Source organism: Phyllobates terribilis, unplaced genomic scaffold, assembly GCF_046119375.1.
Source record: "Phyllobates terribilis strain yellow unplaced genomic scaffold, ASM4611937v1 Scaffold_85__1_contigs__length_6476398, whole genome shotgun sequence".
NCBI lineage: Eukaryota > Metazoa > Chordata > Amphibia > Anura > Dendrobatidae > Phyllobates > Phyllobates terribilis.
In genome coordinates this window covers 1,757,748-1,770,234 of record NW_027362845.1, presented here as the reverse complement: position 1 = coordinate 1,770,234, position 12,487 = coordinate 1,757,748, and the positions used below count along the sequence as shown (strand labels likewise).

The following is a 12,487-nucleotide window of genomic DNA, read 5'->3' as shown; positions in this document are numbered from 1 at the left end:
GGCTGGGGACCGAGTGTGGACACCCGGCCGCGGGGCGGCTGGGGACCGAGTATGGACACCCGGCCGCGGGGCGGCTGGGGACTGAGTATGGATACCTCGCTACCGAAGCAGCCATGAGGTAGTGGCCAGCTTCAGCTTCCTCCAAACTAAAAGGCCCCATTTCAAGTGCAAGCTAGCAGTATGGCATTGCAGCCTGGGGGTGGGTGGGTGGGTGGCAGGCTGCACACTTAAGCTTGCATTCCAAGAAAACAAAGCAGATGCTAACTTCTATCATCATCATCATGCTCCTCACCTTGGCACTCTCAACTCCCCTGATGGAGAAGCCAGGGCCCACCAGAGGAGTCTGGTTCTCTGGTGGGCTTGTCCAATGCTGCCCTAAAGCAGGCCAGGCTAAGAAAAGTGTGGGGGAAGGTCACAGGAGAAATAGGGGCGGCTGGGGACCGAGTATGGACACCCGGCCACCCCCTGGTGGCTGGGAACTGAGCGTGGACACCCGGCCGCCGGGCGGCTAGGGACTGAGTATGGATACCTAGCTGCCAAAGCAGCCATGAGGTAGTGGCCAGCTTCGGCATCCTCCAAACTAAAAGGCCCCATTTCAAGTGCAAGCTAGCAGTATGGTATTGCAGCCTGCGGGTGGGTGGGTGGGTGGTCGGCTGCATATTTGCATTTGCATTGTAAGGAATGGGGGAGGTACAAGGACAAGGACTTGCACGGGGATAGTTGCAAGTCTGCATCTTCTGATGCGGCAAGGATCACTTCTAATGGGCACACTTTTAGGCAGTGACCTGGGAGTCAGAGATGCTTCCAGGGGTCTTCCCCATGCCGTTCCCATGTATTTTCAGCACTGTATGCATGTGTCACACAGCACATGGCCAGATAAGGTTGTAAAATGTTAAAATGACATTTCCCGGTGAATGTATTTGTCACAGTTGAAAGCAATACAAAAGTGCAAAAATGCATAAAAAATGCTACTTGTGAACATAGCCAAAGGTGTGGAGGAGTATTTTTGTTTTTGGTTATTTATTTTACCTTATACACAAGTCTTTACCCTGGAAAGGAAATTCCGTAACATATTTCACAGGAAAACCGTTTCAGTTTCGTTTTTGAATGTTTTATTGTGAGCCCGTAAAAGTGGCTTAATACCTCTGATCACGTTGTTGACAGCAGTGACCTGGGGGTCAGAAATGCTTCCTGGGGCGATCCCCATGCTGTCCCCATATCTTTTGAGCACTGTCACTATCGTTTTGGGCACTTTTTAGGCTTTCTACAGACTGCCGGGGGTGCCATCGCAAAAATGCTCGGGTCTCCCATAGACTAACATTGGGCTCGTTGCTCGGGTCGAGCACCCGAGTATCACGGTGAGCTCGGCCCGAGCTTCGAGCAACCGAGCATTTTAGTGCTCGCTCAACACTAGTGATCACACAATTGTGACACAACCGGACTACACCACTGATAAAGCAGCCACAGCCGATACTTGAGAAGAATCTGTGACTTCTTTGCATTTAGTGGTTACTACTCACCTGGGTAGTCATATGTAGGAATCTCCTCTTTACACCACTCATCACCCCTCACATATGTCTCTGTGATATTAATATGGGTCAAATCTTCACCCTGAAAAAAAATACTGTAAAAGTCACAGACAGATGGAGAAGTCCCATCCATGATCAGCTCTAATCCTGCCATCTCCACCGTTCTCATTACACAAGTATAAAACACAGAATACTGGTGGATAAAACGAGACAGAACACAAGACCTTCACAGCTATCTACACATCATAGGGGAGATCTCATGACACCTTCTCTCATTCTACCTGATGATCCTGAGGAACATTGGGATCTTCTTGTTTACAGTCCTGTGGAAGAAGAGGACGGGGACATCTCTGCGGTGTTGACCTCTTACTGGATAGATCTGGAGGAAACACATACAGGGACTGAATTCATTCTTTACATACAGATAATTATAGGCCGTGTGTATTTAGTCCTGTCTATTACCTGGTGATGTGAGGGGCTGGGGAACCTCCATCGTGACGTTCTTGTATAGATCTTTGTGTTCTTCTAAATACTCCCACTCCTCCATGGAGAAATAGACGGAAACATCCTGACACCTTATAGGAACCTGACACATACAATGATACCGTCATCCCCCCGATCCCTCCATAACGTTATTGTATAATGTCCCAGCATTCCCAGCAGTGTCACCTCTCCAGTCAGCAGCACAATCATCTTGTAGGCGAGTTCTAGGATCTTCTGGTCATTGATGTCCTCATGTATCAGCGGGTGAGGTGGAGGCCCCGTGATTGGGCTTAGGGGTCTTCCCCATCCCTCAGACACAGGGTCCTGACAGCGCTCACTAGAGGTCTTCTTTACTACTGTGTAATCCTGGTTATGGAGAGACACATTAATAAATCTCCCTCCAGACATTTCCAGAGTCCTCACCTCCAGTTCTGTCCATCTGTTATTCCCATAGATAAGAATGATGTAATGTGACGTCATCAGAATCTCTCACCTTTCCAGTAAGCCGGAAGAGGATCTCTAGGGTGAGGTGTAATATCCTCTCCGCCATCTTCTTTCTGTCTCTATCCATTCTTCTACAGGAAAATTATATAGATAAATTATTAGTATCTCATATTGTGGGAATCTGAGTGGATTGAAGATGAGTTGGTGTAAAATATATACAATTCTGTGTAATAAAAAAAATTAATAGCATTGTGATGCCGGTATAAAGCAATAATGCGGTAGAGCACTTCATATATATCTTCAGGTCACACAGAGATATTTATGTGCTATCAGTTGGGATTACGGAAGTTATAAAATAATTCAGGTAATTTAGCAATATAAAGAAACAGCAGTCTTTGTACAGCAAATAAAATATGTTAATGGTTTATATGTATACATCTCACCACTCCACGATAAGTTCTAGAAAGAAGACGTCTTCTAACTCCACCACCTTCTCTACACTGTGTGCACGATTATTAGGCAATTTGTATTTTTGATGATTACTTTCACATCTCCAGTGCTGATGGTCAATCCAAAGGGTAATAAACCTGAAACCTGAATATTTAACAAAGTAAAAGTGAGGTGTTGTCTTAGCAGAATATCTCTGTGTCCAGAATTATTATGCAACTAAATGAAAATTTTCCATCTTAATTGTTTATTTTCATCTGTTATAGTATACATCTGACATTTAATAAATATATATCACTGACCAATATAGCCACCATTCTTCTCAACACCAGTGATAAGCCATCCATCCATGGAGTCCATTAGTTTCTTACTCTGTTGACGTTCATCTTTGTGGGCAGCACCAACCATAGTCCCAGACACTGATCAGAGAGGGGACTGTTCTCCTTCACCATAAATCTCGAGTTTAAGAAAAGCTCGAAAGTTCTCGGTAAGGTTTAGGTCCAGTGAGGAAAAGGTCATGTCATTATTCTCTCATCTTTAAGACCTTTCCGGGCACTGAGCAGTGAAGACTTCGATGCTGCGATTGAGCATTGTCCTGCAGAACAATCCTGTTTTTTTAAAGATGTAGATTTTTTCTGAACCTCTGTTGAAAGAAAGTATCAGCTAAAAATTGGCAGAAGGTTTGGGAGTTGATTTTGCATCTATCTTCAACTTGAAAAGGTCCAACTAGCTCATGTGTAATAATACCAGCCCATAGCAGTGCCCATCTCCACCTCGGTAGCATCGGAGTCAAAGTTGAGGTCTGTGTCCATTACTGATCCAGCCACGGGCCCATCCATCTGGTCCGTCAAGAGTCACTCTCATCAGTCCATAAAACCTTTGAAAAATCTGTCTTCCGATATTTCTTGGCCAAGTCTTTTCTTTTGTCTTATTCAGTGGTGGTCAGTATTCAGCCTCGGCCTCGTCTCTGAGCACTGAACATCTTGTACTTCTGGGCCTCCAGGGAGGCTGCAGTTCTGGAATAGGACAGCACTGGAGGATAATATCTTCCTGGTTACTTCACATTTGAGTCTTCTGAAATCTTTTGCAGTTAATGCTATTATTTTTTTTCTTTTGTAACCATATACACTTTTGAAGGTTCTGTGATCACACCCAATATCTGAGCAATTTAAGGAGTGCTGCATTCCTCTGTAAGACTTGTAGCGTCGGCGTCCCTGCCCTCTGCTAGGCAGGGACGCTGTTCCCCTCACCTCTCCACTCCGAGCCCGGCGTCCTCCTCCCGCTCTGCTGGCAGCGCGCGCTCCTTCCCGGCCACGGTGCTTAGGGCGCGCGCGCGCTCCCCCCCTCTTAAAGGGGCTGCGCGCGCCGTCCTAAGGAGTCCCCGGCCAATGGCCGGAGGACTTCACCATATATAAGGCACCTCCTCCAAAATGGAGGTGCCCGAGCAATGTTGTTGCACTGTTCACTACTCTGCTTCAGCCCTCAGGTCCCGTTTCCTGTTACCTGCCAGTTTCCTGTCTGATTCCTGCCTGTTATCCGCTTACCTGCTTGCTAGCCTGAGGTCCGACGGTCTGCCTTCCGACACCTGTCAGTCTGTCTATGGACCAGCTTGCCCGCTCACCTGGGAGCGCTCACCTGCTACCTGCCTGTTAGCCTACCTGGAGGCTCCGCCGTCACATGCTGTGACCACCTGCTTATCCAGAGACTCTCGCCTGCTCACCTGGGAGCACACATCTACTACCTGCCTGTTAGCCTACCTGGAGGCTCCGCCGTCACATGCTGTGACCACCTGCTTATCCTGAGACTCTCGCCTGCTCACCTGGGAGCACACATCTGCCATCTGCCTGTTAGCCTACCTGGAGGCTCCGCCGTCACATGCTGTGACCACCTGCTTATCCAGAGACTCTCGCCTGCTCACCTGGGAGCACACATCTGCCATCTGCCTGCTAGCCTACCTGGAGGCTCAGCCGTCACAGGTCGTACCTACCCTTTACCCAGAGACTGTCCCGGTCACTTGCCGTGACCTTCTACCCGTTCACCCAGAGACTGCCCCGGTCACTTGCTGTGACCCCCTGCCCGTTTACCCAGAGACTGTCCCGGTCACTTGCCGTGACCTCCTGCCCGTTTACCCAGAGACTGTCCCGGTCACCTGCTGTGACTACCTGCCTGTCTTCCCTGGTCGCCACCCGCTTCCTTACAAGGACCGCCCCCTTGTATAAGTTGCTCAGAGGTTCCGCCTCCCAGACCCGTTACAGTTTGCTCGGGCCATGGAACCCGGTGGCACCCAAGCTCCCTCGCTCTCGGACCTTTGTCATGAACTGTCCCGTCAGAGGTTCCAACAGGAGTCCATCCTGAGTCACCTGCGGAATGTCAATTCTCGCCTGGACACTCTGACTGCTCCACCAGCAACCACCGCTAGTGTCATGACTCACAACCCGGCAGCTCCGCTGCCCACCAATACCATGGTATCCTGCTCCGGACCCCGGCTTTCTGCACCTCCTCGCTTCGGAGGCGACTCCGCTCAGGCTCGGGGCTTCATAAACCAGTGCACCCTGCACTTTGAACTCCTGTCCCACCAGTTTAACTCCGACCGGGCCAAAGTAGCCTTCATCATGTCCCATCTCACGGGGGAGGCACTGGCTTGGCTAAATCCTCTATGGGAGAGAGGAGTTCCCATGGTGTCCGACTTGCCTGCCTTTCTCACGACTTTCCGGAAAGTCTTCGACGAACCCGGACGGAAGACCTCATCCGCATCGTCTCTGCTACGCCTCCGTCAGGGAAGTCTCACTGTGGGCCAATATGCCATACAGTTCCGTACCCTTGCCTCGGAGCTGGCCTGGGACAACGACGCTCTGGTATCTGTCTTCTGGGAGGGTCTGTCCGGCCGTATTAAAGATGAACTCGCCACCCGGATTGACTTACGGTTCCAGGAGCGTGCCAAAGAAGTCACCCGTGAGAGGAGGTTTCCATGTCTAGCTCCTACCTTCCTGAAACCCGTCACTCCCTCCGTTTCTCCCCAGGTACTCTCTCCTGAGCCTATGCAGGTCGACCAGACCAAGATGGTCAAAACCCGTCAGGACTTACGCCGTGCCGAGGGGAGCTGCTTCTACTGTGGCAGTAAGGAGCACCGGATCCGTACCTGCCCGGAGAGGTCGGGAAACGCCTGTGTCTAGGTTCGCTCAGAGAGGTCAACCTAGACAAGAATAAATCCTCTCCATCTCTGCTGCTGTCAGTCTCAATTATCTGCGGGGAGAACCGTTATTTCGAACTTGCCCAACTTGACTCTGGAGCAGCCGGGAATCTTATTTCACAGTCCCTGGTAGAGAAATACCGCATCCCCACCAAACCTCTGGCTGTACCCTTATCTGTCGCTGCCGTGGATGGGGGCCTCTTACCACGTCCCATTCAACTCATCACCGAATCCATTACTCTGCAGGTGGGAATGCTGCATTCTGAGAGCATCTCTTTTCATGTTCTGCCTGGACTCTCTCACACCCTCTTACTAGGCCTACCTTGGCTCCAGAAACATGCACCCGTGCTTGACTGGCAGACCGGAGAAGTCCTTCGCTGAGGACAGGACTGCCATAAGACTTGTTTGATTCCCGTTCATCCCGTCCGTCCTTCTCCTACCCCAACTAATCTACCTGGACTTCCGATTCCTTATTGGTCATTTGCTGATGTCTTTAATAAAAAGGAGGCAGAGACATTACCCCCTCATAGACCATACGACTGTCCTATCGACCTGATGCCCGGCGCTACTCCTCCCCGTGGGCGCATTTACCCTTTGTCCGCTGCTGAGACCCGGTCGATGTCCGAATATATTGAGGAGAATCTGGCCCGGGGATTCATCCGGAAATCTACCTCTCCGGCGGGAGCAGGCTTCTTTTTCGTTAAAAAGAAGGACGGCTCTCTCCGTCCCTGTATAGACTATAGAGGCCTTAACCAGATCACGGTGAAGAATAAGTACCCCCTTCCGCTCATTCCGGAATTATTTGATCGTCTGAGGGGGGCTAGAATCTTCACTAAACTGGACCTCCGTGGGGCGTACAACCTGGTCCGTATCCGTCAGGGGGATGAATGGAAGACTGCATTCAACACCCGGGACGGCCACTATGAATATCTGGTAATGCCCTTTGGTCTCTGTAACGCTCCTGCCGTCTTTCAAGAGTTGGTCAATGACATCTTCCGGGACCTTCTCTACTCCTGCGTAGTGGTGTACCTGGACGACATCTTGGTCTTCTCTCCGGATCTCCAGACTCACCGGAGGGATGTTCGTGAGGTCCTGCTCAGGCTCAGGCAGAATCACCTCTTCGCCAAATATGAGAAGTGCCTCTTTGAGCAGACCTCGCTTCCGTTTTTGGGCTACATTATTTCTCAGACCGGCCTCCGAATGGATCCAGAGAAACTGTCTGCCATCGAGAAATGGCCTCGACCGGAGGGGTTGAAGGCTATTCAGCGGTTCCTGGGCTTCGCCAACTACTACCGCCTCTTCATACCACACTTCTCTTCCCGGACTGCCCCAATTTCCGCGCTCACCCGTAAGGGCACTAATCCCAGAGAGTGGCCGCCCGAAGCAGAGGAGGCCTTTCTTTCCTTAAAACAGGCCTTCTCTTCCGCCCCGATGCTGCATCGCCCGGACGGCAACAAGCAGTTCTTCCTGGAAGTTGACGCCTCCTCCTCTGGAGCCGGAGCGGTATTTACCCAAAAATCGTCTTCCTGGAGAATGGTAACTTGTGGCTTCTTCTCCAAACTCTTCTCCTCTTCTGAGCGCAACTACTCCATAGGAGACCGAGAGTTATTGGCCATCAAGCTGGCATTGGAGGAGTGGCGTTACCTACTCGAGGGGGCTCTTCACCCGGTAATTATTTACACTGACCACAAGAACTTTGCTTACCTCCAGCATGCCCAGAGACTTAACCCGCGCCAAGCCCGGTGGTCCTTGTTTTTTGCTCGCTTTGATTTTGTTCTTCATTTTCGCCCGGCTGACAAAAACATCAAAGCGGATGCCTTGTCCCGATCCTTTCTGGTGTCTGATCTTGAGGAAGAACCTAAACATATCATCGATCCCGCCAGAGTAATGCAGGTGGCTCCCGTGAGTCTAAATCGTCTCCCTCCCGGTAAGACGTTCGTATCGGTACCTGATCGGGAGAAGATCCTACACTGGGGTCATTCGTCTAAACTAGCTGGCCACGCCGGTCAGAAAAAGACCCTCCAGCTTATTACCCGGCACTACTGGTGGCCTACCCTGCACAAGGACGTAATAGACTTTGTTTCTGCCTGTGTGTCCTGCGCCCGCAACAAAGTCCCGAGACACCTGCCAGCCGGTCGCCTCCTTCCGCTTCCTGTACCTACTGCTCCCTGGCAGCATATAGCTATGGACTTCATAACTGATCTCCCCGTCTCTGCCGGTTGTACGGTCATTTGGGTGGTCGCTGACCGCTTTTCCAAGATGGCTCACTTTATTCCCCTGCCATGCCTCCCGTCTGCACCCAAGCTGGCCAAAGACTTTATCCGCCACATCTTCCGTCTTCATGGCCTGCCCCTCCACATCGTGTCGGATCGTGGGGTACAGTTCACCTCACGTTTCTGGAGAGCCACTTGTAAATTGCTGGACGTCACCCTGGACTTCTCCTCCGCTTACCACCCACAGTCTAATGGTCAAGTGGAGCGGATCAATCAGATCCTGACCAGTTACCTCCGGCACTTCGTTAATGCCCACCATTCTGACTGGGTGGATCTCCTGCCATGGGCCGAATTCTCTTACAACAATCACGAGAGCGAATCTTCCTCCAAATCCCCGTTTTTTGTAGTCTTCGGTCAGCATCCTCGGATCCCATTTCCCGTCTCCACCTCGGTGGATAATCCGGCTGCGGAATCTCTTGTTAACAAATTTTCCTCCATGTGGGAAAGTACCCGGTCCGCACTCCTTCAGTCGTCCGAGCGTATGAAAAGACATGCAGACAAAAAACGTCTGGATCCTCCTCAATTCCGTCCAGGGGATAAGGTCTGGCTCTTGTCCAAGTATGTCCGGCTCAAGATTCCTTCCTATAAGTTAGGGCCTCGGTTCATCGGTCCTCTGGAGGTCATCAGTCAGATCAACCCGGTGGCCTATAAATTGAAACTCCCGGCCAACTTGCGGATCCCTAACTCCTTCCATGTATCTCTCCTCAAACCCGTGGTACTTAACTCTTTTTCCAAGTCTACAGGTACGCCTCCTGCTCCGGTTTCCGCTGAAAACGAGTTTGAGGTAGAGAACATTCTGGCCACAAAAAGGGTAAGAGGAAAGACCTTTTTTCTAGTAGATTGGAAGGGGTTTGGTCCTGAAGAGAGAACGTGGGAGCCCCGGGAGAACATCCATGCCCCTCTCATCCTTGCTAAATTTCTGTCTGGCCTAAAAAAGGGGGGGCCTAAAGGGGGGGGTACTGTAGCGTCGGCGTCCCTGACCTCTGCTAGGCAGGGACGCTGTTCCCCTCACCTCTCCACTCCGAGCCCGGCGTCCTCCTCCCGCTCTGCTGGCAGCGCACGCTTCTTCCCGGCCACGGTGCTTAGGGCGCGCGCGCTCCCCCCCCTCTTAAAGGGGCCGCGCGCGCCGTCCTAAGGAGTCCCCGGCCAATGGCCGGAGGACTTCACCATATATAAGGCACCTCCTCCAAAATGGAGGTGCCCGAGCAATGTTGTTGCACTGTTCACTACTCTGCTTCAGCCCTCAGGTCCCGTTTCCTGTTACCTGCCAGTTTCCTGCCAGTTTGCTGTCTGATTCCTGCCTGTTATCCGCTTACCTGCTTGCTAGCCTGAGGTCCGACGGTCTGCCTTCCGACACCTGTCAGTCTGTCTATGGACCAGCTTGCCCGCTCACCTGGGAGCGCTCACCTGCTACCTGCCTGTTAGCCTACCTGGAGGCTCCGCCGTCACATGCTGTGACCACCTGCTTATCCAGAGACTCTCGCCTGCTCACCTGGGAGCACACATCTACTACCTGCCTGTTAGCCTACCTGGAGGCTCCGCCGTCACATGCTGTGACCACCTGCTTATCCTGAGACTCTCGCCTGCTCACCTGGGAGCACACATCTGCCATCTGCCTGTTAGCCTACCTGGAGGCTCCGCCTTCACATGCTGTGACCACCTGCTTATCCAAAGACTCTCGCCTGCTCACCTGGGAGCACACATCTGCCATCTGCCTGCTAGCCTACCTGGAGGCTCAGCCGTCACAGGTCGTACCTACCCTTTACCCAGAGACTGTCCCAGTCACTTGCTGTGACCTTCTGCCCGTTCACCCAGAGACTGCCCCGGTCACTTGCTGTGACCCCCTGCCCGTTTACCCAGAGACTGTCCCGGTCACTTGCCGTGACCTCCTGCCCGTTTACCCAGAGACTGTCCCGGTCACCTGCTGTGACTACCTGCCTGTCTTGCCTGGTCGCCACCCGCTTCCTTACAAGGACCACCCCTTGTATAAGTTGCTCAGAGGTTCCGTCTCCCAGACCCGTTACAGAGTTAACCATTTTTGAGTTTTTATAGTCAGTTAAAACTCTTTTTGGCCCATTTTGCCTGAGAAAAATAAGCTGCCTAATAATTGTACCCCCCTGATAAAGGGTTTCAATATTCATAGGCCACACACCCCTCATTACAAAATACACATCACCTGATCTACTTCATTCACTAAACAGTTACGTTTATACAGCTTGTATTTGGAAAATCTGTATAAAAATGATGACATAGTCAAAATATTCACTAGCCTAATAATTGCGCACACAGTGTATGTTTCAAAGTGATCAAGAAAACTATTTTTTATTCTCACCTGCTATAAGCTATGGGTGCAATGTTCAGGAATCATCCATCAATCCATAGAACGTGGATTCCACATCTCACCCCTGACAAGCCAAAAAGTGAAAATAGTTGGGTAATATTCTGACGCTTGTCTCCATTGTGATTATGATATGTTATAAGCAAGTTTAAATCTCTCAGTTCTTTCAATGTGTCTTAGGGGTGCACTGTTTTTTTATGGTAATACAAAAAGAAACACTGGTATGGTGGCACCTAGCAGGGTGAAGTGCATGCTCAGGTGTTACAAAAAATAAATGATTACAACCATATCCTGTAGATTACAGCAAAAGAGGAGAAGAAACCTATTAGTGGTGTGGGGCACTAAAACTATGGGGGTAACAAAGATGAGGATCATTACTGTATATGGCAATGAGGGGAGGGGGTAATACTTTATAGGGCACTATAGATGGTTATAGCACTATGTGGTAGTGGGGAAAATAGGCAGGACACCTAAGGAGAGTAATGAAAAAAAAAAAAATAAAATATATATTTATTTATTCTGAGGGGTCAGCTCTGTGGTAGGCGTTGGTTCACACAGGGATGCAGTCTGTAGGTTCAAACAAACAGGTGGTTTATTAAATGCCCATAAACCAGGCAGGAAACAAAAATATCACAGCCTCTTTCAGGTTCCGAAAAGGTATAACAGAACAAAACATAAAATAGCAGGTCCATATAGAGCACGGCCTCAGCCGTTTAAATGCAGATGCCTTTCTCTGCCTCCGGCAGACTCTGAGCAGCACATGCAAGGCTTGCATAACACACAGACAGACTGAGACAGGCACAGCTGTCTTAAATCAGGCCTTCCAAAACGTGGACTGGAGGTAAGTGAGCAGCTGATCCCCCCAGCTCTTTCAGCTGCTCCTAAAACCCATCCCTTTAATCTGGGCCCATTAACTACCTCTCAGCACTATATGTGCTGGAGCCTGCTTCTAGGGGTCCTACATCACCGAAGCTTGGCACCTCGGGGACACATACCTCCCATCCACAACGTGTCCAGCTGCAAACTTACCTACCCCCCAACTTCCTCAGCCTAATTATATTATATATATATATATATACACATATACACAGTGGTGGCCAAAATTATTGGCACCCCTGCAATTCTGTCAGATAATACTCAGTTTCTTCCTGAAAATGATTGCAATCACAAATTCTTTGGAATTATTATCTTCATTTAATTTGTCTTCAATGAAAAAACACAAAAAGAATTGTCCTAAAGCCAAATTGGATATAATTCCACACCAAACCTAAAAAAGGGGGTGGACAAAAGTATTGGCACTGTTTGAAAAATCATGTGATGCTTCTCTAATTCGTGTAATTAACAGCACCTGTAACTTACCTGTGGCACCTAACAGGTGTTGGCAATAACTAAATCACACTTGCAGCCAGTTAACATGGATTAAAGTTGACTCAACCTCTGTCCTGTGTCCTTGTGTGTACCACATTGAGCATGGAGAAAAGAAAGAAGACCAAAGAACTGTCTGAGGACTTGAGAAACCAAATTGTGAGGAAGCATGAGCATTCTCAAGGCTACAAGTCCATCTCCAAAGACCTGAAGGTTCCTGTGTCTTCCGTGCGCAGTGTCATCAAGAAGTTTAAAGCCCATGGCACTGTGGCTAACCTCCCTAGATGTGGACGGAAAAGAAAAATTGACGAGAGATTTCAACGCAAAATTATCCACCATCCGCACAAAGAACCTCGACTAACATCCAAACAAGTTCAAGCTGCCCTGCAGTCCGAGTCTGCTTTTTTCTTGCCATAAT

The 12,487-nt window shown here is 49.9% G+C and overlaps 1 protein-coding gene across 1 annotated transcript in view; it reads right to left on the bottom strand.

Annotated features, from left to right (window-relative positions):
* The window catches only part of LOC141197646 (uncharacterized), a 38,901-nt gene extending 28,128 nt beyond the window's left edge, over positions 1–10,773 (bottom strand). Inside the window, exons 1-6 of the mRNA XM_073662727.1 lie at positions 10,699–10,773; positions 2,506–2,587; positions 2,199–2,378; positions 1,992–2,115; positions 1,811–1,908; positions 1,521–1,611 (exon numbers count right to left, since the gene is read on the bottom strand). Of these exons, the coding sequence (XP_073518828.1) occupies positions 1,521–1,611; positions 1,811–1,908; positions 1,992–2,115; positions 2,199–2,378; positions 2,506–2,583 (571 nt within the window). The 5' untranslated portion in view covers positions 2,584–2,587; positions 10,699–10,773. The remainder of the gene's footprint in view (positions 1–1,520; positions 1,612–1,810; positions 1,909–1,991; positions 2,116–2,198; positions 2,379–2,505; positions 2,588–10,698) is intronic.
* Positions 10,774–12,487: the final 1,714 nt, after the last annotated feature.